Below are 26,136 nucleotides of genomic sequence, written 5' to 3'. Positions count from 1 at the left end.
ACAGGGTAAATCCCCATAGACCCCCATGTATAGGTAATTACAACGTTCATGACAGCTGAATGGGTGGTTAGTTTTTATCTCACTGACCCATTTACATTTTAGTAAGACTTAAAGTTACACATAATTAAGGGAAGGGCCACTCTGATAGGCTGTTTGCGAGGCATCACCACGGTTTGTGAGTCAGATTCAGCCTTAGCTCCTCCACAGAGACAGCCTCTTGCTGATGTATGGCGAGCCCGGTCTCACTCCGAAGTTGCCAAAATTCGCCGCTCGGGCGGTTAGCCTCTGTGCTCCCCTGTCTCAGAGGTTCTCTCGTATCGCAGCTACGCCTGGATCGTGTGTACTGGTTACGCTGCTGTGTGTCCAACAACTTTTTTCCTAAATCCAACCATGTGTTTTTGTTGTTAAAGGAAAAAAAGTCAATTTGTGGCGTTGTACCTACGTAGTGCATTTATTTTGAAAGAGACTGTATGTAAATGTTAAATTTCCTGTGAAAACAGAAGTGTATCTTGAAAGAAGACAATGCATGTAACAGACAGAACTTGACACGGTGTCCCAGAACGTCAACAACCAACATTCCCAGGGTACCTTGCACGTTGTATGTGGACATGGAAACCAAACATCAATATATGACGAGGTCAGAGTAAGAATTGTGTTGATACGGTTACCTCTAGCTCCAAAAAAAAAAACACAAGCCAATAGGTGCCCCTTAAGCCTAAAATTTGGACCTTAATTACCATCAGTTCTCTATTCATCTGACTTTAACCAAAAGGGGTTGGCTTACTGAAGAAATGCACAGAACTGGGCTAGTTTAAAGTAAGTTCATGACTTAAGTGTTAGTTTTAGTCCTGAAAAGATCCCAGATGCACAGTGACGAGCAACAAAGGACTGTGTTGCCTCAGGTTGTGTGAATGAACCATTGCTCCTGCAGAATATGTGTAACTTGTCAAACTTCCCTGGACAAACAAGTTAAACCACTATTAGAGAATTAGGTTAATCTTTTGTAAATGTTGAACTGTGTTCACTGGAATTAAAGTTATGAAACACTTGATATAACACTTGTGTTATTCGATGCTTGATACGGATGAAGCTGTAGTCGTTCCACATGCTAGTCATGCAACACAAGTGAAGTGTAACATGTTAAATATTCTGTTATCAGCAGTGTCTAAAGGGTGTGAGCTGGTAAAGTAAACAAGGATCAGCCCTCTAGTATTAAGAAAATAGCAGGAGTATGCTTCCACTTCAAGGCGTGCTGTTGACTATTTGAGGACAGGAGCTCCATGAAACTTGGTAAAACAAGGTTTTCTCATCTTTGATTGGCTCTGTTCTTCAGGTATTTAGTCAGGTTTTAGCACATACATTGGACTGTTTATTAAATTAGACTAAACCCGCCTTAGTCACACACACAGGTAATTTAAATGGAGAGAAGAGCTTTGGCACTGAGGGAGATGATCAGGAAGCATCGTCCTAAAAGCGAGAATTTGGACCCTCGAAAGTGGATGAGAATGGAGACTGTGAGTGGGTTTGCTGAGTTCATACTGAACAAGAACTCTGACAAAGACACAGACGACAGCTTCGACAACAAAGAAATGGGTGAGTGTGCAAGTACAACAAAATGAGAAATGGTGGAAAATAATTAAACATACTTTGGCTTTACAGAATATAAACATGAGATTGTGGAGCAAAATTGTATAGACAGTTTCTCTCATGGAAGCTGGAGTTAATTGTTAGTTATTTATTGTGGTGGACTGACTGTATGCCTCACTTCTTTACATGAGACACATTATATTTGCAGAGGGCTGAAACCAAGGTGATTTCATTGTAAATTCCTTCCACATGATCTGGTTGTGTATCCACTACAGGTGGATAGAGTAACATTTTTAGCAAACACATATCACCATTACTGACATTAAGATACTTATTTTTTGTATCACAGGTTTTCTGAAACGTTATGTTTAAATATAAAAATGACACAGTATCTAATTAAATGGGTGCAGAATTGCATAGATTTCCAGTACAGAAATTCTGGGTAAAGCCAGGTTCAGAATTGTTTCACTTTTTTATTTATTTTTTTTTTGTGGTGCAAAAATGAGCACAGTGGCCACTTTACAGGTACAAAACAAACAAGAAAACAAACACAGTGTATAAACACAAGGGCAGGAAAAGAAAATGGTTGACATACAGAGTTTGACTGGGTGTAAATGTTAAGAACATAGCAGACCAAATAAGGATAAAGAAATAATACAAATTATAACAATACATGCACATATTGAAAAATAAGTAATTCGTATGTGATGAAAAGGGAGTAATGAAAAAAATGAAATGAATAAATAAATATTCAGCTGTTGTAGTATGAGGTGTGTGTGTGTGTGTGTGTGCAGATGCTGAGGGCTGGCTACTTAGCTGAGGTATGTGTAGGTGTGTGTGGGTGCACTGGTGTCACCGTTCTTTTCCACTTGGTTGTCATATTACAGTCAGAGGTTTTTACAGAGTGAATTTTGGAAATCTCTTTAAATCTGTAAATACTGTAAATAGCCATAAACAATAAAAATAAAAAAATAAAATAAAATCTGTAAAAACCTTCAGAATAGGCAATAGATAGGAATACAACTGAAAAATCTGGTGAATGTGAGTTTATTTTGAGAAACTGGCATTTAAAGATATGTATTGTAGAATTCTGTACATTTTTAAACCATAAATAAGACACTACAGGTGAATAGGGTAAAAAAAATGAGTAATTGATATGACCGTGGAACTTCCCCTGTTGATTACTTAATACAAGTTTTCTAAAATATTATGCTTCAATGTACAAATGAAGCATTATATAATTAAATATGGGCTTTTTGTGTATATTTCCAGAGTGGAAATCTAAACAAAATAAACACCTAAATGTGTATTTTGGACGTTTTCTTTCCACTAGTCTGAAATGTGACATATTCTAAACTGTTTTCACCTGTAGAGTCACCCTCTGAGCGTTGTACATGCTGTAAGGTAATCTGGAGTGTATATGTAAAAAGCCATAAGTAGAACCTTCCTGTCTGCTTTGTCGTGCAGTGCTTAATGCAGAGAAGGAGTTCATGGAGGCAGCTAAGAGAAACGATGTGGAGGCCATGAGGAGTCTTGCAAGAGGGCTGAACGCCAACGCGAAGAATGTGGTGGGTCCAGAGACAAACCCTTTATCTGCATCTCAGTGTTCTGTGTTTTATAATTCCACACACACATTTTTGTGGGACTTTGTAAAAACTTACATTCAATAGATAATAAACTGCTGAAACTGTTTACCTCAGGATAGCAGGACTGCCCTTCACTACGCAGTCGCTGGCAGAAACAAAGAAGCTGTGCAGCTTCTTCTGCAGCGGAGGGTCAAGGTGGACCAAAAGGACAGGGTGAGAGGGTTTTAAATGTCTACATCTGAAGACTTGTGCCAGTGACAGTATAGCTTATGTAATAACCACAACTTACCATTTTGTGCTCTGCATCTGACAGTACGGCGTGGCACCCATTCATTTGGCTGCCTGGTTTGGCAGTTTGGAGATCCTGAAATTGTTAGTGCAGGCTGGGGCTGAACAGAAGGTCGAGAACGAGGTAAAGAAACCGAGAGACTTTTGTTCTGCTGTTTTCTCTCTAACTGACAGAGGAGAAATATTCAGGAAATGGACATGTTGTCTTTTTTTTTTGTGTAGCACTTCTAAAAGAAATGCTCCTCCTTAAAATCTTTTATGTTATCCTGGATATTGAACCTAACATTTGTATGCATATCTCATCACAAACCTCAGTGCAGATGCTCTTGTTCCTTTTGTTATATATCTTTTTGTTTCCAGTTACATTCCCTCTACTGCACACTACTCGATTTAACATAAACTCATTGTTTTCCCACCTCAGGAAGGGCTGAACATCATGCACTGTGCTGCCATCAACAACCACACTGAGATTTTAGAGTATATCATCAATGACCTGCAGATGAAAGAACTAGACAAAGATGACCAGGTATCTACTTGACACTGAATAACTTCTTGGTCAAGATATTTAAGACGACCATAGTACATGCAAGTAATGTTTGCACCTTGATTCATATATTTCAGTCAGGACACCGACCGTTTGCACTGGCAGCAGAGCATGGGTGTGTTGAAATGATGGACATGCTGATTGAGCAATACAACATGGTTACCATGAAGCCCAACAAGGTGTGTGTGTGGACTTGTTTATCTATGCGGCTTGTGTTATATTTATGTGTGTGAATGCACATTTGTGTGTCACACCTGCGAGAAAGCTGAACAGTCTTTGATGCCAGTTGTTTCCCCTCCCTCCCTTCTGCCAGAGCGGGGACACGCCCCTGCACTTAGCTGCCAGGAACGGCCACTTGGACGCCGTCCAATTGCTGCTGCAGAGCTTTGATACTCGGGATGAAGTCAATATGGTAGACAATCAGTGTAAACATCCTCTCTATCACCGTTTGGTTTGTGACAGTGTGTGCTCAGTGGCTAATCCACTGCTGGATGGTGGCTCCACTTTGGATTAATTAAGATGTATCGAACACGGACTGGTTATCATCATATAACAAGACAAACTGGGTTCTGGCTTTAAAATGTTAAAAACACTTGTTACAAAATTCAACCTGAACCAAAATCTAATTATTTTTTGGCTATTAAAGGCCCCCTAAATCAAAATTATGTATTTTTGCTCTTATCTTTAGTTGGTTGATTTCTGATTCTAGTTGAGACCTAAAAAAAATAGTTACATTTATGTGCATAGTATCATAAGCACAACATTTTGTGTTTCTGTCATGGTTATCTGGAACAACTACAATACTTTCTGATGGTTTTCTGTGTTGCAGGACGGGGAGACAGCTCTGTACCAGGCTGCAGACAACGGCCAGGAAGAATGTGTCCTGGCCTTGCTGGAGGCTGGCTGTGACCCCAACATCCTTACCACGGTACCTGGTGCACTGTTGTTAATGCACCACTGTAAAATATTTTACTTTGGTTAATCCTGTAGTTAGCATCAAAGTTTATGTGATAAATATAAAATATTATGTTTTTCAGGACTGGTAGAAGGCCAACAGCTAAACCTCCCTCTCCTCCCTCTCTTGTAGGCCCAATGCAGTGCTCTCCATCCAGTTTCGGAAAAAGGAGACACGTCTCTTGTCCAACTGCTCTTATATTACAAAGCCCACACGGACTTTCAGAATGAGGTGAGCAAACACAAGCTAGGTGGCAGCAGTACACTCTCTCAGTAAAGTTTTTTAGTAACACACATCACACACACACACCAACTATGCTGGCCCTGGATGCATATTATTGTAGTTTTACACACTTTCCCTTGAGCAAACAGTTCATTTTTTGGGCTCATGTAGTGTAACAGGGTGTTTTTACTCTCAGAACCTAGAGGCTCCGATCCACCTGGCAGTAAGGAACAGTCACATCCCTGTCATCCATTCTCTACTGACGGCTGGCTGCAACGTTAATGTCACAGATAAGGTATGATCTCCCTGGTAACACAGTAAAATGTCAGCCAAACTGTATATATGACAAAAAAATTATAAATAAATAGAGAAAATATTTACCGAATTGTGTTGTCTCTGTCCTGTCCTGTACCATAAACTGTTAGAGGTCCCAGACTGTGATGCATCTTGCTGCAGAGCTGGCCAGAATAGAAGTCGTAGAAATGCTTCTTAAAGCCGGCCTGGATCTGTCACTCCAGGATCGGGTAAGAATTCTCAACGACAATTTTTAGAGCTAACATTGTGTAGTGTAGTTGACAAATATGTAAAGTACATGTGCATACTTCTTCCAGGATTTAATTGAGGCCAAAATCTGATAGTTAGGTCAGCCAGGTGGGGGGGGAAATGGTTAATTTAAGCTATAACTGCAGAACAATATATTAAAACTAAGAAAAATCACATTCTACTTCTGACACATTACAGTTGGGTTAAAAGTTTGTGTGTTTTGTTGCACTTGTTGGATTCTGAGTAGCAGGGTAAGACGGCTCTGGGTGTGGCAGTCAGAGCAGATGAGGTGATTATTGTGGACATGATCATCAAAGCAGAGAGATACTACGCCTGGAGGCAGGTGAGAGAGTGAAATTAAAATTGTAACTTTTACTGTTTTCATGTGTGCCACAATCCATTCTCGAGGCCTTAAAAATCAATAACTACATTCATCACCAATGATTCATTTCCCAACGTCACAATCTAGATAAGCCGAATCCCCTCTAATACTATTAAAGCATTTACGGTAAAATATGACTCACAACCCCGAAGCATTTGACATCCAATTTACCATTAATTTAATTAAGGATATGCCCACTTCCTTTTTCGTTCTTGATTTGAAAAATGTTTAACTCTGGCATTTATATTGCTAATCATGTGTGCGAGTGTGTTTCCAATAATCTCTTCATATGCCCCCTGCACTCTCTGTGGCTTGTGGCCTTTATCAGTCTGCCGACATAATTTAATTGCCCTTTCAGGCCAACCCGGAGCTTGATGAGAGCGTTCACAGCGAGTATCCCCTCACGTTTAAACTCGACCACCGCTATGAGACCCGGCAGCTCCGGTCGACGGCCTGGCGCCTGGCGTACGAGCTCCTGAAACCAGGAGGATGGAAAAGACTGGCAGAGCACTGGGACTTCACTCAGGAGCAAGTGTCAGCCATTGAAGAGCAGTGGACAGGTGCCACGACTCACACTATCTGGACAGGCTTTGACTGTGAATTTGGCAACTCTCTGAAATAGTATAAATACGCTTCTTTAAACCAAGATGTTACAAGTTTAAATCACTGAATTAATGAGGGAAATTTGGCAATGAATTTTTCTATTTTGTCTTCCAATGCACAGGAGCAATCTTTAGCTTGTTTGTACTAGTCAAATTGTTTTCTTGGCTGTAAAGTGCTGTGTGTGTGTGTTTGTCCACAGGTCAGCACAGCTATCAAGAGCATGGGAACAGGATGCTGCTGATCTGGCTCCACGGGGAGGAGTTGGCTCAGAGGAGCCCTTCTAAAGAACTCTTCCAGGGCCTCATCGTCACAGGGAACAGGAAAGCTGCGGGTACATTCAGTTAACATCTTTTCAAAAGAAAAAAAATGGGGATACGTGCCAAAATTACATTGGAGAAAATTTGAATTTATGTTACAGATAAGCTTCGGATGGAGGCAGAAAGTTCCAGCAGTAAGGGCTGCAGCATTTCATGAGTATGGACACCGCAACATTTTGGACTGACAACAGCTTCATCTCCAACTACTGCTCTGTACAGGACGTCAGCAGCAAAATAATTTATTTTAGAAATAAAATTGTGCGTCAGATCATTTACATATGGCTTTGGTTTCGTAAACAACCTGTGGTGCTGGACGGTCACTCTCAATAGGAAACATCATCAAAATAAATTATTCAAAAAATGCGACTAAAACATTACAGTACAGTCTCACCTGCGCATAATTTAAAGCAAAACTTTCTCATAGAAATACATGTCTGTTTTGCAATTCAAAACTCTGTCCAGCTGGTAATAATTAAAAACATTTACATGTGCAGTTCTACACACCCGTATCTGTGTAGCGCTTTCCTGAGAGAAATCTGATTGCTCAAGAAATTGTGCACATTCATGAAAGAAAGCTGGAAAAATACAATCTTCACTTCAATTACAGAGAGCAAGGGCAAGTTCAAGCCAAGATATCAAAATAAAATGGACTTTAAACTAACACCAAGGAAACTATTGCTAAGATTGTTGCATAGGATGTGTTACATTTTAAATCTAGACTTTCTGTGAGATATGTGTGTGTGGTCAGTCAACTACTTTGATAGAGTGGACATGGCACGTGCTGGTGTGTGTTCTGGACGTGCTTCTGCCTCCGCTGGAGCTTTGGCCCTGTTGTGAGGAGCGAGGGAACTTAGAAGCTGTAGCCTGACCGATGGTGAGCTGAAGGAATGAAACAGAAACAAAAGAAATGCTCATTGTTAGTTAGCTTCATGTGACTAAAAGCTATACACATAATAGCACATAGATATTAATACAGTAGTGATGTACGGTCTCCCATACCTGTGTAACAGGATGATGGCGTTCAACTATCACAGAGCTCATGGGCGGAGCCACACCCATCACCTGGAGGTTGCTGCGTGCAGTCTTGCCAACGTCGCTACGTGCAGTGATGCGAGCAGTTACAGTCTTTGAGGGTTTTTGTTGACCGGCTGTGATGACACGACCACTCACCTGAAACGACAAATATTATGGCATCATGAATAAATGTGATTACAGTGGTGGAGACTGGAGTCAATCAGAGTCGCTGCAATGATGCAAAGACTGTTGTGAAAGTGGACATTGTCATTATTTGTAATGGCCTGTACCAGAGTCAGTAGATTGATATGTCTAATGCTAACCTGTTTGTGGGAGCTTGCAGTGCCCCCATGTGAGAGGGAGCTGTGTACCACTGTGGTGGGAGGGATCACTTCTGTCCTGGACACGGGGGCACCAGAGCCCATCTGAGGAAAAGGGAATCAAGGGGAACAGGAGCAGAAAGTATGAATACTTCTGAGTGTGAAGCCAGACATTGTAGTGATGCACAGTAACAATAAATAAAATTTGGATTCTTTTTATATGAAAGACTGATGGGTTGATTGATTCAATGAGCTATTCGTGAAGGAGCTGTACTACAGCAGAGAAGAGCCATGGCGTGCAAAAATGTATGGTTTCATTAGAAATCCTCAGTCTCACCATATCCTCTACTTCGCTGTGGAAAGCTTCCGGGCGGTCAAAGTGTACTGGGCTGAACCGTGCTGAAGAGATGGGATATGGCTGAAGATGAGCCAATGAAGCAGAGACAGGTTCCTCCTGGGGAGGAAGAATATCTACACAAAGAAAAAACATATATCAATTTGAGTCAAACTCTGGCACAATATATATTCTTCATACAAGTTTGTTATAGTTACAAAAATCACTAATTTCAGTGCTGAATGTTGGACTGGAATTTAAAAATGTTCTGTTTTTGATCAGCTGATTTGGAAATCTTCCTGTGAATAAAATGCCTACCCATCTAATATGTTTCCTTTTTTAGCTCTCTGTACTTATGAGTAAAAATAAGCAATGTTACATGTGTTTAAAGGGGCTCCATGTGAAATTCAGAGTGAATGAGTTGTCTGCGCATGGGCTTAATATGGAGGTGGCGGAGCTGGCAGCTAGCAGCTAACGGTGCTACGCTCCTGTGATGATTTGGTCCTGAAATCAGAGGTAACTTTCGTAAAAGCACAGAGCAGAGCAGCGACGATTACCTAGCCAGTTACACTCACAGGGACTCACATGTACGTGCAGCCGAACCCACTTACCACGACAAATCATATAAATAAAATACTAATAAAGAAATTTGGATTACAACACACAGAGGTAGTGTGACTTCATTCTCTGCTCAGGACACCATTACTCTAATATATCTTTACATAGCCAAACAGTTTGCTGCAACATTAATGCTTTAAATGTCGCATACAGAAGTTTGACCTGGAATGTAAATACCTTTATCATCTCTTGCTTGTTTGAAGATACATTAAGAGTATAATTTTTAAACTGAATTATGTATTTGACAAAGAAACCAATGTCAACTACACACCCCTGCTTTGGGCAAATTAAAAGGGTGACTGATCATTAATAATGCATAACTCATATCAAGTATGTGTACCTGAAAAAGGCTAAATATCACTTTACATTAATTTATTTTAATAGTCTGGGAGGCAAAAATGAGTAAGAGTAAGAGTAAGAGAGCCATATTCTCTTCACAGCCCCGTTTGACAGTCATATAATAAAACACATTTCAAGTTGCAAGACTCATTAAACCTGAAAGCAGATGGTTGAACAGAAGATCATGCTAGAGTTCATTTGCACAATCTAAAGAGTGAGATCCAGCTTCAGCAGCCATGTGCTCACCAAAAATAGAGCAAAGAACAGCAGAATAGAGCTTTTGCTGGATCCTAACTTTTGATGCTGATGTCAGGGTGTGAATGTTGGTGTTTAACAGCATGAAACCACAGATCTATCCTTGCTGGTGTCAATAGGACTGTGTGCTGATAATGGTGTAATGCTGTGAGTTTTTAGGGCAAGTTTTAATGTGCTAGTTGTTTTTTTCTCTAGAAATAGATTTGTATAGTCATTCTGTTACAGACCATGCTGATCATGAACTTGAGGTTGCTCCGACCGTCCCTCTGTGGTGTGGAACATGCCGAGAGCCTCCATGTTGAGAGCACACACGCCCCTCATGAAGGCTTTCTTCATTGATTCTTCATAGCGCTCTCGCTCCAGTCGCAGTCTGTGAATCTCTGCCTGGGCCTTCTCTATAGCCTCACAGTGCTGTGGAGTCAGGTGGCAGATGATATAAAGAATCAGTCATTTATCAGATTAATAATACTGACAAAAACAGTGGTGCTTTGGGTCTGCTTTACATGACTCAGCTCTGTAAATGTATAATGCATCTTTCTGTGGTCAACAATGCAGCATCACCACACATACACTGTTTCATATGCAGGTCGTTCAGTTGCTTATTTACCTCTGCCAGCTTGGCCTCATACTCTGCGGACAGGTGGGTGCAGACCTCCTCAGCCCTCGCACGGCAAGCCCGCTCCACCTTGACCTTCCAGTGTTTCTGGATCAGAGACTGCCAGCCTAACCACACCTTCTTCTTCAGCTGCAAATTGTAGTGCTGCCGTGCCACCTGAGTGGCATGAGCCTAGCGGGGAGCCACAAGACCATGAAAATATTCACACGGGGAAATAATTACACCCATAATTCATTCGTGTGCAGGTGCAGTACATTTTTTGTCGTGGTGCACTTTCTGTCATGGTTTCGACAAAAATATGAGTCATGCACTATATTAATGGCATAAACAGCTTTATTCCCGTAAATGTCACTTCCCCTCTTTTTAAAATATTTCCACTTTATCTCATGCACTTGTTTGATTAGCAGTTTGGTATGAAAAGGAACAGACTGTTCATCAGTGCACTGACAAAATTTGCATATGTAAATTTTAGTAAGAGGGGATATTTGTGCAAAAATGTGGCATACGCATGTTCAGTGTGCAGTGACACAGTGATGTATGGGTCGGTAACTCATGCAGAGAGTGATCATTTGCATAAACCATTAAACTGCACTGACAGTAAGCTACCAATGTTAAGATACTTCCACTACCAGTAACTTTTCATCCATTTGAAGAGTATAATATACATGTACGATATACAGACAATCACTGCAGATCAATCCCATTATCATATGCAGTAAGTGTTTCCCATACAGCGGATTTATCTGTGCAGCTCACCCAAACAGATTAGCCTCACCCAAACAAATATTTTATCCTGCCTTTACTTTTTGTATCACGTTCATGCAGTAGGTTTATTTTGTCTGAGCCAGGTTAAGTCATCTTTAAAGTTATCTACACAGTTCATAAAATCAAAGAAAGGTTCCCGCACACTGTATCGCTCTCAGTCAAACATTTATTGGCGTAACGTTTCGGTCGATGTGACCTTCATCAGACAACTGTCTGCCAACTGTCTGCCAATAAATGTTTGACTGAGAGCGATACAGTGTGCGGGAACCTTTCTTTGATTTTGTGGACACGTTTTGGGTTACGCCCTCTTCCTACGCACCTGTGCCTTCAGGTGTGCTGAGATTCTGCATTCACATCTACACAGTTCATAAAATATCAAATTTAAAAACTACAATACTTATTGCACTCTGTTAACTAAACTAGTAACCATCTCTGTGCATTTTCTTAAAGTAAAGGACACAGGAGAGACACATGTGGGTTATGCAAGATGTGTGAGTTGAAAGTTTTAAACCATAAGGAAGAGAAACAGCAAACACTGATGCTGTGTAAGGCATCATGTAAATACGCTCCTTGTATTCAAAGGCCCACGAAATTTAGCCAATTCATACAAGAGCCTGTGAAGACACCAACCCCTGCTGTAAATAGTTTCTAGCCTGTGGGAAGCACCACAATGTTGTCAGTGTACCTCCTCTTTGGCCTCAGTGTGCTTGAGTCTCCAGTGGGTGAAGGCCCTCATTTTTTCCTGCTTTTCTTTGTGTCTGTCCACCACCTGGCTCAAGTTCACGATTACCTGAGGGAGGACACATGACACAATCAGCTTGTCAGTTTCAAGTTCTAAATGTAAAAAATAATGAGAGACAAAATGTGAAAGTGAGAAAGAAAAATCAGTCTGGTACTTAATCCTTCACCAAAAAAAACAGCACATTAAATACAGGAGACAGCAAATAAACACACATGCAGTCACCTCATCTTTTCTCTGGTTGGAAGTCTCGTAGGTGTGTAGCAGCCCCTTCAGGCTGTCTATCTCTGACCTCAGGCCAGCTGTCCGGGCTTCATGCCTCTCCCTCTCTTTCCTCATCTGCAGCTTGTGTTGCTCCATGAAGGCCAGCTTCCACTTCCTGAGCTCCGTCAGCACATTTGACTAATTAGGGAATAGAGGGTGGGACAGTCATAATGTGTTCATTACACTGCTTTAGTAAATATGGACATATGTCTTCAGTAGATTTTAAAATTAAATGAAAGGGTGTGCCAAAACCTTCCGGCGGTCAAGAACAGGGCACCACATTCAGCTGTCACAACACCCTAATGTAGAAGTATAGTTTAAATTTGTCTTTAAAGGTAATTTAAGGTTTATTTGTGTCCATAGCTAAATTTCTACAGAGTCAAACATAACCAACACCCACAAATGTGAACATGTTTGGCTTATTTGGAAGGTAAAACAACAGATTTTCTTCCCATGACAACAGAGGCTCACAGGCAACCAATTCCACCAGCTGAGAGAACTGAAAGAGTCTCAACTTCCTCCACTACAGTCCAGGACCTTTCCTCAGGTCAAACTCTTTCTATCAGCACCGCTTAGCAGGTGATTGGTTGTCATCTGCCCTCCATGAATGAGCTGTACAACATTAGAGGAAAAGGGCAGGAAGGACACCCACGTCAAGGCACTCACCTCCTCCAAAATCATCCCACTGGGAGACACAATTAAAAGGTCAGTGGTACCATGAAAAGCAGAGCTGTCATCCTATTCAATAAGCCTTCCTGGGACTCCAACACTTTACAAGTCCTTTATAATCTCTGACCTCTTCCTCACCATCACTTATGCACACAGTCCACGGTATTTCTTCCATTTAATCCATTGCAGTCTGTCTCACTGCATGAGTATGTAACATATCAATATGCAGCTTTCAGTTGCATATATGTGTACCATATGCATTCTTTATCATTATATATAATCTAATTGTGTATGTGACATAAACATGAACTAAAAGGTAGTTTTTTTTAGCATTTTTCACCATGCAGTATTTTTAAGGAATAGTAAATGACACACAGTAACACTAAACAAACTCAATTAATGCTCTGTCAACATTATACCACAGACTTTACCACTTGTACAAAACACTTTCACATTCCCATTTCAGTTTATCAGGAATAAACCTGTAATTTTGCACCTATTTTGCCGTAAACTGCTGAAACACACTGCTGCTATTATTATCATTATCATTCAGCTATGTCAGAGCCCTATATATAGCCATCCAACATTATCTATGGTCAGCTCTCAAGCAGGCAGCAAGTAAGAGCCATTACACTGATTGATTGTGGAAGGACAGCTCTACAGCACAAGGAGGCAGACTAACCTTCAGGTTGTTGCTCCATGTGTCCAGAATGTTCTCCATCTTGCTTATGTTCTCCTCTGAGATAAACATCTCTGTCACAGTGGACTCGAGGGGGTTTGGGCTGTTTGGCCTAGACCTCTCAGACAACGTCTGTAACCTGTCTGAGGGAGTGTTTGAGGCCACTGACGCCCTGCTAGAAGCCCGACCTAGCATCTCCTCTACTGTAAGGTAAAGAAAAAAGAAACAGACAGAGTATCACCTGAAAATGATACAACATTGCAGCTGGGTGGTCTCTGTATTATACAAACATCATTTGATATCAAGAGAAAAGAACATTTAATTAGATATCAGACCTAACCATTTTATTCCTTTGTATTTTTAATTCAATTTACCATGAGAGGCTCTTGAGTGTGTGGGGGGCTCAACAATCAAGGGGGAAACCTGTGATGATCTCACACTCCTGCTAGAATGCCTCCCATCTCTAGCTTCAGTGGCAGCATCTGAGAGAAGACGAAGCACAATGGTGCATAAATAAAAGGGAATGTTGCTCAAATAAATTTTGACCAGGAATAAGTGAGTTAAAAAGGTAAAATGTAAAAGCCAAAAAACAAAGGACAGTTTAAGCACAGAAAAACGTTGTGGCGAGAATGCTGAATAGGACAAGCACGGCTCCTCGTCCAGGAATGCATTTATGTCAATATCTTAATTAAATCCTGCAGGGGGAAGAGAAAGCCTGCACTCTAAAGAGCAGTACGGGCAGAGAGCCAGGAGATCATTACCAATCAGCCGTCTGCTTTCTACATCCCTGTGCACTACTCCATGACAGTTAAAGCACTAAACCTCCAATGAGAGCTGCTGCTGGAGCTGGAGCTGGAGCTGGAGCTGGAGCTGGGGGGTAGGGGTCTGATGGACTGTTTAAGATGTGGGTATCGTAGAGGAAAGAGATAGGGGGTACAATCTGACAGACTGATATCATACGCATCTTGACTAGACTGGTTTACAAGCTGAAAATATGAGGCTGATAAACACACACTACATATTTTTTCCATGCTGTGATGCCAAATCCTTTTTGACAGCTGATCATTTGATGGGGGCAGTGTCTGGAAGGGCTCAAGTTGTGTTTCTGTCAAAAAGGCTTAGTGAAATGTGTGTGTGTGTGTGTGTGTGTGTGTATGGATGTGTCCTGCCTACAAGATGAACCAAAGATACCTGCTGGGTGCAGTGATTTTGTGTCATCTTTTCTCTGGGAACTCCGACCCTCTGCAGACAGACGGGAGGTGCTCAGTTGGTGCAAGTGAGCACTGGTGAGTCTGTCAAGCTTAGGGGCGACCACAGCATAGCGGAGGAGCTCCTCATACTCATCCTGTTGATCCAAAAACATTAAAAAAGTGAGCTCAAGTGTCTATTGACATTTTTTATCTATCTGTAAATTAAGATTTTTTAAAAAACAAATCTTATTTCTTATTTTTATAGCCATTGTTCATATTGGTTCTGATAACATTTAAGCCATCATCATCAATTTCAGGATACAGGGATGCAAAGACTCTGTTTGACATAGCCTCAGTCAGTCCATTAGGGCAAGCTAAACTGGTATTTTAACACGTTCCCAGTTTAACAATATTATCTAAATTGCTTACTGGGAAGTAAAAACTTTGGCGAATGTTTAAGTTAGTATTCAAAGCTCTGTTGCAAACATCTACTCATTTTATCAGAGCTACTTTTAGCTTCAACCTCAACTGACTTAATGTACTTAAAATAGGTGTACATGCATTTAGTTTCACAAAGGAATGACCAACTCTAATAGAAATTTCGGGCGTGTTAACTTTGTTTTCACTTGCAAATAAGGGGGTTATTGATTGAAACTGGTTGTATATTTAAAACTTGTCTGATTGCATGTGCTGCTTGCCCTAACTGATGTCACTGTGAAGATGTACTACACAATGTTACTGTGCTCCCAGAGTACAAATAATAATTACTTTATTTGTAGAGCACTTTTTTGAGCTGAAAGTCAAAAGTGCTTTCCAAGGTGCAGAAAATACAAAACGAATAAACCTAAGCATATACAGACACCTACACCAACGTACACACTTAAACACATGTGTGTATATATATATATATATATACATATATACATACACTCCCATTCACACAATAAGTCTATCAACTATTAGAAAGATCAATCTGTAAAAGTAAGGTGTCAGACAAGATTTAAAGACGTGAAGAGATTCAGCTGATCTGATGCTCAGCAGGAGGCTGTCCCACAGCCGAGGAGCAAGAACTGAAAAGGCTTGATCACCCTTTGTCTTTAACCTGGACTCTGGAACAGTTAGAAGACCCAGACTAACAGACCTGAGGGGCCTGTTTGAGTGGTACAGTGTGAGAAGCTCAGTTATATACTCTGGTGCCAGATCATTGAGAGCCATGTATGTAATTAAAGGATCTTTAAAATGGATTCTAAAAGAGACTGGAAGCCAATGCCAATTGTGAATGTGTTTCACTCTAATCACCTGAAGCTCAGAGGAAACAGAGCTGCCAGCATCAGAGTCCTTGGGCATAACAGGACTGGTTGGCTCCTCTTCGTCTGAGGACATCTAGACAAAAAATACAAAAATATATATACTGTTACTGGTGTGGAAAAACTTGCATAAATGGTACAAATGGTGTTAGTTGAAGAACACACTACTTACAGTACAAGTCTGAATGTCAGGCCACATGTAGCCAAAGACTCACATGTATAGTCACATGGTGTAAAACCAAATTAATGAGTACTATTGACATAAAGTGTGTGGGGTTTTTTTAACTCATGGGGACAAATGATAATGTTAATGCAGATTTCATACAACAGGCATACACAGTTGCACATGCTAGTTCAATACCTACTGTTGTAGTTTGTACAGTTCATGATGGAGCTACAATTTATACACAGGACATGCCTGATTTAACAGGTTAAAGATCATAGGTTATAATGGAGAAATGGTGAAAATAACAAATAACAAAAACCATGTCGGTTCAAATAACGTCACAAAACATGCAAACTACAGTTTACAACATATTTAACAGTGGTTCTTTGGTAAGGTAAGGCGCAATGTAAACTCTCTTGTAACTTCATGCTGAACACGCTTTATAGAGGCTTAAATCAGCCTACGATAATAAGCTGGTGTGACTTTCTCTACATTTACTGCGAGTTACGTCATTTCTCTGGCAAACTAACCTATAAATGAACATCTAAAATTCGTTAGTTCGCAGTGAACTTAACATTCAGTAAAGACAGGTTTCCTTTTAGGCTGAAAACCCCAAACTCATTGGAGCATTTGACGTCAACGCTGTTTAACAGTCTCCGTAAGTATATAATAATTATGGGACAACGTACCTTCACTGATAACAGATGTAAATATTCACCTGTTTTATATTTCTATGTAGTCTGCCACACTTCTATTTCCCGAGTTATTCCGTCAGTTAGAAAACGCTTGCTCTGCCGTTTCAAACCAACCGACTCTAAAATAACAGACTCTCTGATTGGCTACTGTTTCCACAGCGCCTTACTAAGTCGTTCTCTGATTGGTTGCTATGTTTCCGAGGTTACAGTAAGCGGAACAACGCGGAGCTCACCAGCGGTGTCCACTACAGCACAAACAAAAAGACCCGCTTCAGTTTTTGGCTGTTATTTTCACAGCACAGCTAATTTGCTTTACAATTATTGTAACAGCCGGTAGCAGCATTAGCACCAGTGAGTATCATGGTACTTGTCATTCTCTATGAGTCATATTAGGAGGATTTGTAGGTGAGGAAGGACATTGGGGTCTTTAAATATTAGGAGCCAGTCACCGAACATGTTATTGCATTGTTTCTACAAATGTCCTTCACATGAAACTTTTTTTTTTTTTGCTTTGAGATTACTAGTATGGGCACATAGATATATATACATAGATGCCGCACCCTGGCTTGTGGGCTGCGTCAATACCGCCGCCATCTTGCCTAGGTGCTCTGACCGGTTCAGACCCATGTCAGACTCGGCAAAAATGCCACATTTTTGCTCTGCATTTGGGTGTACGAATAACATTGCACAGGTAAGAAGTTGTTTTACAATATTTTACTGTTACGAACATGTTTAATGAGATATATATCTCAAAAAGTGATCCTTCTTTTATGCTAATCAAGTAAAGTAACTGTCCTGATCTGGTCCTAATGCCAAATTAAGCTAACGCTATGTCACACAACTTAAAGAAAAAAGGTTAACCTTTATATAATATTACTTATAAAATTATGATGCTTTGTCAAACAGCTATGTCGGTGTATGTGTTATTCCAAATTGTCAACTATCTGTTTCATGGCACCAACGTGACATAACGCAGTATAACGTTAGTAGTTAACTTGTGGCCTGAATTGTAACTACAAATTATGTGGAACTGCGTTTTTCTGACACACTTATTTTGTGTGTAGTTTCCCAAAAAACACAGATAGGAGACGGGCATGGGTAGCAGCAGTGAGGAGAAAGGACTTTGTCCCGAGTGACTCCTCAGTCATCTGCAGCTGTCACTTCAGACCTGAGGACTTCGACAGGACTGGGCAGACTCCTAAAAATAATACTAGCTACTGTACACTGTATTTTTTGTAAATATGACCTAATAATGTAAACAGTTCTGTGTCCAGGCTCCCATGAGCACTGTGGTGTTATACATATGAGATTAAAGCAAAATTTTGTGTAAACATGCAGCTCTAAGTCATTTATTTTCACTTGTACAAAACCAACATTTGTTAATCAGAATCTACACTGCAGCTCGGGGCAACCCTGCTGATACACTATTTTTTGCACATTGTGTGAAATGTGAATAAACATTTATAGTCAAAATTAATAATTAAATGACATCATGGTGGGCATTGTACATCTAGTAAGAAAAAGGAATATTTATTATATGGGGAAAGTTTAGTTTAAATGTGTTGTAGAACTATTACTGTTACTTTATCTACATAAGATCAAATATTTTGGTATGAAAAGCTGCATTTTTTATTTAACCAAGTATCATGTATCAAAACTACATGTCTGACGATTGTAACAAACCAAACCGCATGAAAATCGGTTGAGAATTCAGCGAGTAATGATGATTTTAATCATAAATAATCTCCTGCCTCAATAGACATACATGCATTAGGCAGCGCGGCTCCACCTGGGCAAGATGGCGGCCGCGTTGACGTATCGCTCCAATAAGGAGCACCGTTGAATGCGGCATTTACGTATATATATCTATGGTATGGGCAGAGCAAAAAGTTAAAAAAAAAAAAAATAGCTGGTCCTTGAACTTGCCAGGACAGCCATATGGCATGTTGATTTTCTGTTTTTGGTTATAAAAGCAGTGCGGCTAGAATAATAAAGAGTATAGCAACAGAAATTGTTCTAGGATGTTGCATCGTAATTACTTATTGACTTATGATAATAATGGAAAAACGTTTTGAGTGAGTTCTGTCAGGTAAACTGGAAAACAAATGTAAATGATATCTGCTGCCATGAAATCATAACTTGTGCTATTGTGTGCCACCCTGTAATATTACATATATTTATTGAATTTTTTACTTAAAAACAATAAAGATGATGCAATGAGTCCATGTCAGCCACAATAGTCCAGAATTACCCATAACTGTCACACACATGCATGTCCATTGTAGACAATATGGCACCAAGGGAACAGGCAGCAAAGGGACAGAACAGGGAGAGCATGGCAGAAAGGTTGGACAATTTTTAATGAATAGCCACATTTATATTGATGATTTAATTAATTAATGACTGAGCAGATGTATGGATTTAAACATTTCAGAAACAAAGAAACAAACATGGCTGACCCATTTTACCAGCTGTACCATTTTACCTGAACATGTCATTCGAGGGAGGAAGGGGCTCACGATGTATTTAAAGGTCCAAAGTTTCTAAATTATTTTACTTGGCAACATATTTTCCGTATAGAAATATAGCAGAGAACCATAACAAGTTCTAAAAGTAACACTTTAGGTAGTCTTTAGAGTTTTAGGTGGTTTTCTTGGTAATCTACCAAAAAGTGCCCAAAATTTCCTGAGGTCAGCCTCCTGATAGAGTGGCCTGACCACAATAACTAGGCTGCTGACCACATAGCGTTAGATACTCTCACAACTTACACTTTAAAAATAAACTGCTTAAAAAATCCCAGGTTTACACATAATGTATGTAAGTTAGTGTATGGTTTGATAATCCCATGAAAATGATAATAAAGGACGTTTGAAACAAATCACATCAGGCACATCTTTAGTTGGCAGTTGTGTTTTTTCAGTGAGCAAATGGTTTCTAAACAGCATTTCATCATTAGCCTGACACGCTGCTCAGAGATTAGCTGATTAAAGTTGTCACACGGAAGCGAGCTTACCTCTCTAAAGAAGGTGTAAGTCCTTGGGGAATACCACCACCCTGTGAACCTCCCTGTGGCCATTCCTCTGTTGTTCACTTAGGCAAACACAGAAGAGACAATGGTTCACAAACTGAATGACAGCACCGTCTCAACCCCCTGAAGACCCAGTGCTTAGCAGTATTAAGACACATATGTGGGATAGGCCTAACGGCTTGGCAGTCCTGGGCTGGGACAGAAAGGAGACATATGGTCCCTCTCAGCCGTGGCAGAGCTGCAAGCAGTACTGTTGGACTGGAGCCTCCTCGCCACCTGGCTGAGTGCTGAGAGTACTTCACTGTCCGAAGGTGTCCTGTCAGCATTGTCGTAAGACCTGCAGGCTGACTTTGGAAATGAGGAATGCATAGTGACATTGGTGACAGTGCAGTAATCTCTCCCAAAACAGGTGTTTGACAGCTGATCATCTGATCACAACGTGCCAAGGTCTGACGGATTCAATCTGATACATTTCACATCAAATATATATTACAAATAAACAGAATGATCACTTAGTGCAGGCGAGGCCTGGCACAGACACCCCTCAGCGCACACATATTTTATTATTACATGTCTTGACAGTTGACGCAGGCTATGAATTTGAACCAGAATCGTGAGGCACAGAGGATAATCCTTGCTGCTCTGCGGGGAGTGGAGGTTTCCTGTTGAATGACAGGAAGCTGTGGCTCCCACAGATTACTTATTTCCATTTCAGAGCAGATGATTCACATGTTTTGAAAGGTTTTGATGATGTGTTCATCACAGTTTCCCTTTAAAGGTGATTTTTTTGTCACTCCAACTTGGCTTGTTAGGTTCTCTGCTTTTTCATGAAGCCATTGATGTTGAACTGCAAATTTCCTATGCTTGTCTGCTTTTATGTCGCCATTATAACAGGGACTGGTTAAGCACGGACAACTGTAGGGTTTGTGTTTGCTTTGTGGAAGGTAATGTGTCTGTCTTACTGACAGCATAGTACAATACACAATAGACAGCTGGTATAGTGCCCAGCATTGTGTGATATATGGCACATGACTGTTCGTACTATTAACTGTATATTTTTAGTTTTAAATACAGTGACATTAAATTGCAGTACTATATATCAAGCATATAAAATCCATATTCTTTTAATGAATACAAATCACTCAGAATCAAAGGGCTGCATCAGCTATTACACCTGTCTTTTGACCCACATGAGTGCATCCATAGATGAAATGATTAACAGTATCTTTGTGCTGAGTTTAAGATACAGACAGACAGGAGACAGACCTCTGTTCTGTGCCCACTCTGTATAATGCTTCCCCTTTGTTGCAGACACAGGTAATAAGCTACTATTGATAGTGGTTAGATTAAAGCCAGTATCACTGCTTCAAACCCTCCTTTAGATCCCTTTTGTAAATTTCACCTTCCTCTCAGCGAAAGAAATGCACCTGGGCTCGTGTGTTGAAATAGGATTCAGCTCACATTCTTCTCTCATAGCCTGTTCAATCTGTTCCAGGACAATAATCACAATCCATTTGACTTTCTTCCCCCTGGTATTTTAGCTCAGGTACGTTAGACTATTCAGGACCTTGCAATGGTAGACAGAACAGAAATTAGGAAATAATGTTCTGTGCTTATACAAGTTGACTTTGTTAAGGAACTTTTTCTCACAGTCCTTTTTTTAACATTGTATTTTCATTACTTATTAAGTCCCGCTCTGTTGTTTCGTGTACGTGTCATTTCATCTTTTGCATTCCAGTTGTGGAAACTAGATTACAAACTTGGCGTAAAATTGTTTCTGCCCTTGATCGATTTCCAGTCAGACGTGTTTACAGACAGCCATAACTCCTGAAGACAACAACTAATGTGCTATCATCAATTGTAATGTTATCAACCCATTTTTCTCACATATGAGACAATGATGACCTCTTGCTGAACACAATGTTGCCAGAACTCATCTTAGAGTTATTCATAGCTGCCTGCTGTTTTCAAATTAGTTTTCATTACATTTTGATGGAGCAGGACTTCCCCCTTGGGCCACTCTAATCCATCACATCTCTCTATCAGTGACACCAGTGTCCTTTTGTTTTGCTTTCAGAATGCTCGGAATTTGCCGGCACTTGTAAATACATCACGGCCGCGTCGTTCTCACTCAGATAAGATAGTATTAACAACCATGTGAGAGACAACAAGGCTGCATAATTCACACCGTTATTCCGTATCCATACAGTGTGATAAATGCTGACTCCAGCATGTAGTGGTCAGCCATGTGAGCGCAGATGAGCAATGGAGGCGGAGAGGAAAGATTTAGACTAAATCAGTTAGCCTGAGCTTCTATCTCCACAAGGCAAAAACAATTACCATCAGTGTCCACATCCGTTTCTTATAATCTGGATGACGATAAGCAGCAGACAGTTGTTCTCTTCTACCTCCACCTCTCTAGTCATTTCTTAAGGAAAGCTGGCACTGCAGGTACATCCATTTTAGATCTCAGGGCAGTATGATACATATTAAAAAAGGAGATTCTATGTGGAAAGAGCAAAATGCAGCAAGAGACAATGTGTGTAGAGAGAAACACATTGTTCATATAGGGAAGATGAGAGGGACACCCAGCAGGACATAGATGGGTCTGAGTTGCTCGCCCAGCAGGGCTTTATTCCACTACTGTCACTTTCTTATTACTAACCAGCAGTGTCAGGCTACATGTACTGTGATATGGGAGTTATAGTCTTCGTACATATCAGTATCCAACCTGCAAGCTGTGAGAAATATATCATTCTATTTATTGTATTTTCACTATATAAAAAGCAGTAAAATTCAAGAGCATTTTTCTGTCTTGTGCATGTTTATGTGACAAAGAGAAGGCTTACAAGAAAAGAGAGAGAAAGCATTGACATGCGCAGTGTACTGCGTGTGTGTGTGTGTGTGTGTGTGTGTGTGAGGGTCATTCTACTGTCCCGTACATTAAGCTAAGTGCTCCTCAGCTCTCCAGCAGTAGTAAATGGAGTCTCATAGCTCGAGGGGGGTTTGTCTCCCAACTCTGAATCAAAAGCAAAGAGTGTCCCAAGCCCGAGGTCACTTCTCCTGTGAATCATCAAATTCAGAGGATAAAGATAGATGCCTTTCCTTTTGTTTACGTGTGTGTATGCACCCTTGCACGCTTTTGTGCCGTGTATGTCTGTGTGCACACTGTATGCATCGTTTACAATCCTATTCAGCAGCCTTTGCGGTGAACGTGATGCACGACCAGTGTCAAAGCCATGTCTCGGTGTTTAAACTCAGTAAGCAAATGCACAACAGGGCTGTACTATTCACTGCATGTCTTACATGCTATGCATTTTAACATGGAGCCATTGAGATTTAGTATTTTCGTCTAAAAATGAGAGTAAGGAATCAGATGGGCAGGGTGCAATACATCAAAGAGCTTTGCTGGTAGTCATTTCTGCAGCGGACCAAGTCTCACTGGTAGCGCTGGTACAGTTTGCAGGCTTTAATGATGTGAATACTGAAAGGCTGAATGTCCCTGTGCTTGCATCAGACCATCATCTCTTTTTCTCCCCCCTCCCTCACTTTCTCCAGGAACCACTCGCAGGTTTCAGAGGCGTTAGGATCTGACATAGCAGGCGCACAGGCAGTCACTGTCTCACACTTCATCTAAAGAGCCTACTTATCTCTAAGAGCCTGTGTTAGGTTATGCAATTATTGTAACAGGATTGTATAATCTCTGTGTGGTGTTCCTCAATAGTGGTGCTCCCTCTGAGGTCATTATTTTTGGGCAAAGAACGAATGAAAGAGTTTTGTAGTGCGAAAGCTGCATTTGAAAATCAACTTAATGCACAGGCTACTTTATGTAAAAATGTAACTCAGTGGAGTGTAAATAAAACAAAAGACTGTACATGATGTAATCCTGAACCAAATGTGAACCACAGCTGAAACAAATGTTTATGCTGCCTTTATTGTGTTGAATAAGAGTAATGAATGTAATGTGGTTTTATGAATTCAGAAGATGCCACAGGTTGAGTCATGTATGATCTATGGCGAAACCACTCTGATTGAATAGTCTGTCCTTGTCCACACTACGAGGACCTGGACTCTCTGACCCTCCTGGAGACCATTTATCCAGTTGTAAACGACATGCAAGGTGAGCAATTTAGTGCCTAGTGACTGACATGGTCAAGGGTTACATCATTTTTACACAATAATGTCAAGCTATGTGACTGCACCAACAGTGTCTCTTGTTTACAGAGTATGTTTTTCATACTATTTTTTCTATGTATGGTTTGGATTTGAGGTGCATAGTTTCGGTATCATGTAAATTGTTTTTTCATTTAAAGCAAGCTTTAATATGACCCCAAAGTCTGAGCTATTTCTCTCCATCAAATGTATGGAGTTAAAGGTCCAGTATGTATGATTTAGTGGCATCTAGTGGTGAGGCTGCGTAACTGAAAGTGCTCCATAGCGCATTGATTATAATAATATTGGATGCCAATGGAGTCTCACACCTAGCACATATGCCAAAAAAGTTTTTAGCTTTCAGGTTTACTTCCACAATATGTGGCCCATTGAGTATGCGCAGCAGTGTTTCTCATGCTCGTCAAGTTTTACAAATATAAAACCTGCATGGATCAAAAATTCATGATGGAAAAAGGCAAAATTGACACTGTTTGCAGTCTGAGGTGTTCTGTCAACAGTTTTACAAATGTTTTTTTGTAATGATCTTTTTTTGCTACAGTGTCACCAGTGGCAACTGGGAAAAATTGCCTGCATGGCCAACCCAGTCTCACTCTGAAGTTGTTGAAATCCGTTGCTTGGGCAGTGACGTCAGACACTGACAAAAAAAGCTGTTCCTTCACATCGTATCTGGATATGGAAGGTCCATGACCAAATGTCATCAACTCCTGTGGTCGGAGTGAGAATGTGTTGGCATGGCTGAGCAGTGTTCCTGTGGGCCTGGTAGAAGAACTGGGGTGACCTGCACCAAAACATGAAAATGCGAATGGCCCTATCCAGCGCCAGAGTTTGGTTTGTCCTCGGAGCTACTGTAGAAACAACATGGTCTCTGTGGAGGAGAACCTGCTTGATGTGTAGATATAAAGGACTCATCATAAGGTAAGGAACACAATGATTATTAGTTTTCAAGACAGCACGGTGGCGCTTTGGTTAGCGTTGTCGCCTCACAGCAAGACGGCTCCGGGTTTGAATCCAGGGTGGGGGAGTTTACATGTTCTCCCCAGTGTCAGCGTGGGTTCTCTCTGGGTACTCCGGTTTCCTCCCACAGTCCAAAAACATGCAGGCTAGGTTAATTGGTGACTCTAAATTGTCTGTCCAGGATGTACCCTCACCCAATGTCAGCTGAAATACTTGCTTTGCCATTATATAATTTAACGACTAGGATATTAGTTCTTATGATTGGCTTAAGCTATTTTTTGGGAGATTCAACATGTGGAGCACAGTTAAGGGATATGAAAGCTGATTTTAAACGCACCTGGATATTTAGGCTTTCCAGCTGGCGCATGTGCACGACAAGTGTGATCATCTTTATGGCTTCAGCAGCACCCAAACCCAGCGCACCCAGACGCTGAGACGCTGAGGTGTCGGTCAGCACCACGGACAGAGACAATCGTTGAAATGCAAAGTGCTGCATGACAAGGTGAGGTCGCAGACACACTGCTTTTATCAAAGCTCATGACTGAAGTTGGAAAACAGACCTCTGAACACACTGACATGAGACGCTTCGGAAAACTTTTCGATTAGGCATCACTTTCTGCCCGAACTTTTGACTCTCAGGTCTATGTATCATGTTGTGACCATTGTCCTGCACTGACAGTAACACTCATTGTCCACATTCACACATCTCAGTGGGGTTCACTCACGGTGAATGGACCAAAGCACCGACTGTACCCTTTATATAAATTTAGACCTTTCTTATCTGTTAAGCATTCATGCGGCGCAGCGTTTCACGTCAGTCACCTAACTAGATTGTTCCATCAGACGGAATTACCCGCATCACTCAATGAAGTACAATCATTGATTACACTGCCCCCCTCTCTCCTCCCTTCCCTCTCCCCCTCTCCATCCCTCCCTCCCTCTCTGCCTCCTACCACCGTCTCTCCCTTTCGCTCTCTCCTTTCC

The 26,136-nt window shown here is 40.8% G+C and overlaps 2 protein-coding genes across 4 annotated transcripts; one reads left to right on the top strand and one right to left on the bottom strand.

Moving 5' to 3' along the window:
- Nucleotides 1–1,230: 1,230 nt before the first annotated feature.
- On the top strand, nt 1,231–7,601 carry ankdd1b (ankyrin repeat and death domain containing 1B). The gene is made up of 16 exons (XM_050051934.1): nt 1,231–1,290; nt 1,398–1,593; nt 3,055–3,155; nt 3,288–3,386; nt 3,487–3,585; nt 3,883–3,987; nt 4,083–4,184; nt 4,319–4,417; nt 4,835–4,933; nt 5,093–5,191; nt 5,379–5,477; nt 5,608–5,706; nt 5,973–6,068; nt 6,466–6,667; nt 6,910–7,041; nt 7,129–7,601. Exons 2-16 carry the CDS (start codon nt 1,419–1,421, stop codon nt 7,182–7,184), a joined length of 1,662 nt encoding a protein of 553 aa, XP_049907891.1. The 5' UTR covers nt 1,231–1,290; nt 1,398–1,418; the 3' UTR covers nt 7,185–7,601.
- On the bottom strand, nt 7,220–17,118 carry poc5 (POC5 centriolar protein homolog (Chlamydomonas)). Of its 3 annotated transcripts, none has more exons than XM_050051931.1 (13): nt 16,992–17,118; nt 16,129–16,212; nt 14,831–14,984; nt 14,014–14,121; nt 13,643–13,842; nt 12,253–12,429; nt 11,974–12,078; nt 10,515–10,694; nt 10,135–10,318; nt 8,699–8,832; nt 8,365–8,466; nt 8,027–8,197; nt 7,220–7,906 (listed from the first exon to the last, which is right to left on the bottom strand). In XM_050051931.1, exons 2-13 carry the CDS (start codon nt 16,210–16,212, stop codon nt 7,772–7,774), a joined length of 1,734 nt encoding a protein of 577 aa, XP_049907888.1. In that variant the 5' UTR covers nt 16,992–17,118; the 3' UTR covers nt 7,220–7,771. The 3 variants fall into 3 exon arrangements, with proteins under 3 accessions (XP_049907888.1, XP_049907889.1, XP_049907890.1); XM_050051932.1 differs by having other exon boundaries at nt 17,021–17,085; XM_050051933.1 differs by lacking the exon at nt 14,014–14,121.
- Between the last annotated feature and the right edge of the window lie 9,018 nt (nt 17,119–26,136).

This window comes from Epinephelus moara, chromosome 8, assembly GCF_006386435.1.
Source record: "Epinephelus moara isolate mb chromosome 8, YSFRI_EMoa_1.0, whole genome shotgun sequence".
Classification (NCBI taxonomy): domain Eukaryota; kingdom Metazoa; phylum Chordata; class Actinopteri; order Perciformes; family Serranidae; genus Epinephelus; species Epinephelus moara.
This window is presented reverse-complemented; position numbering and strand designations above follow the sequence as displayed.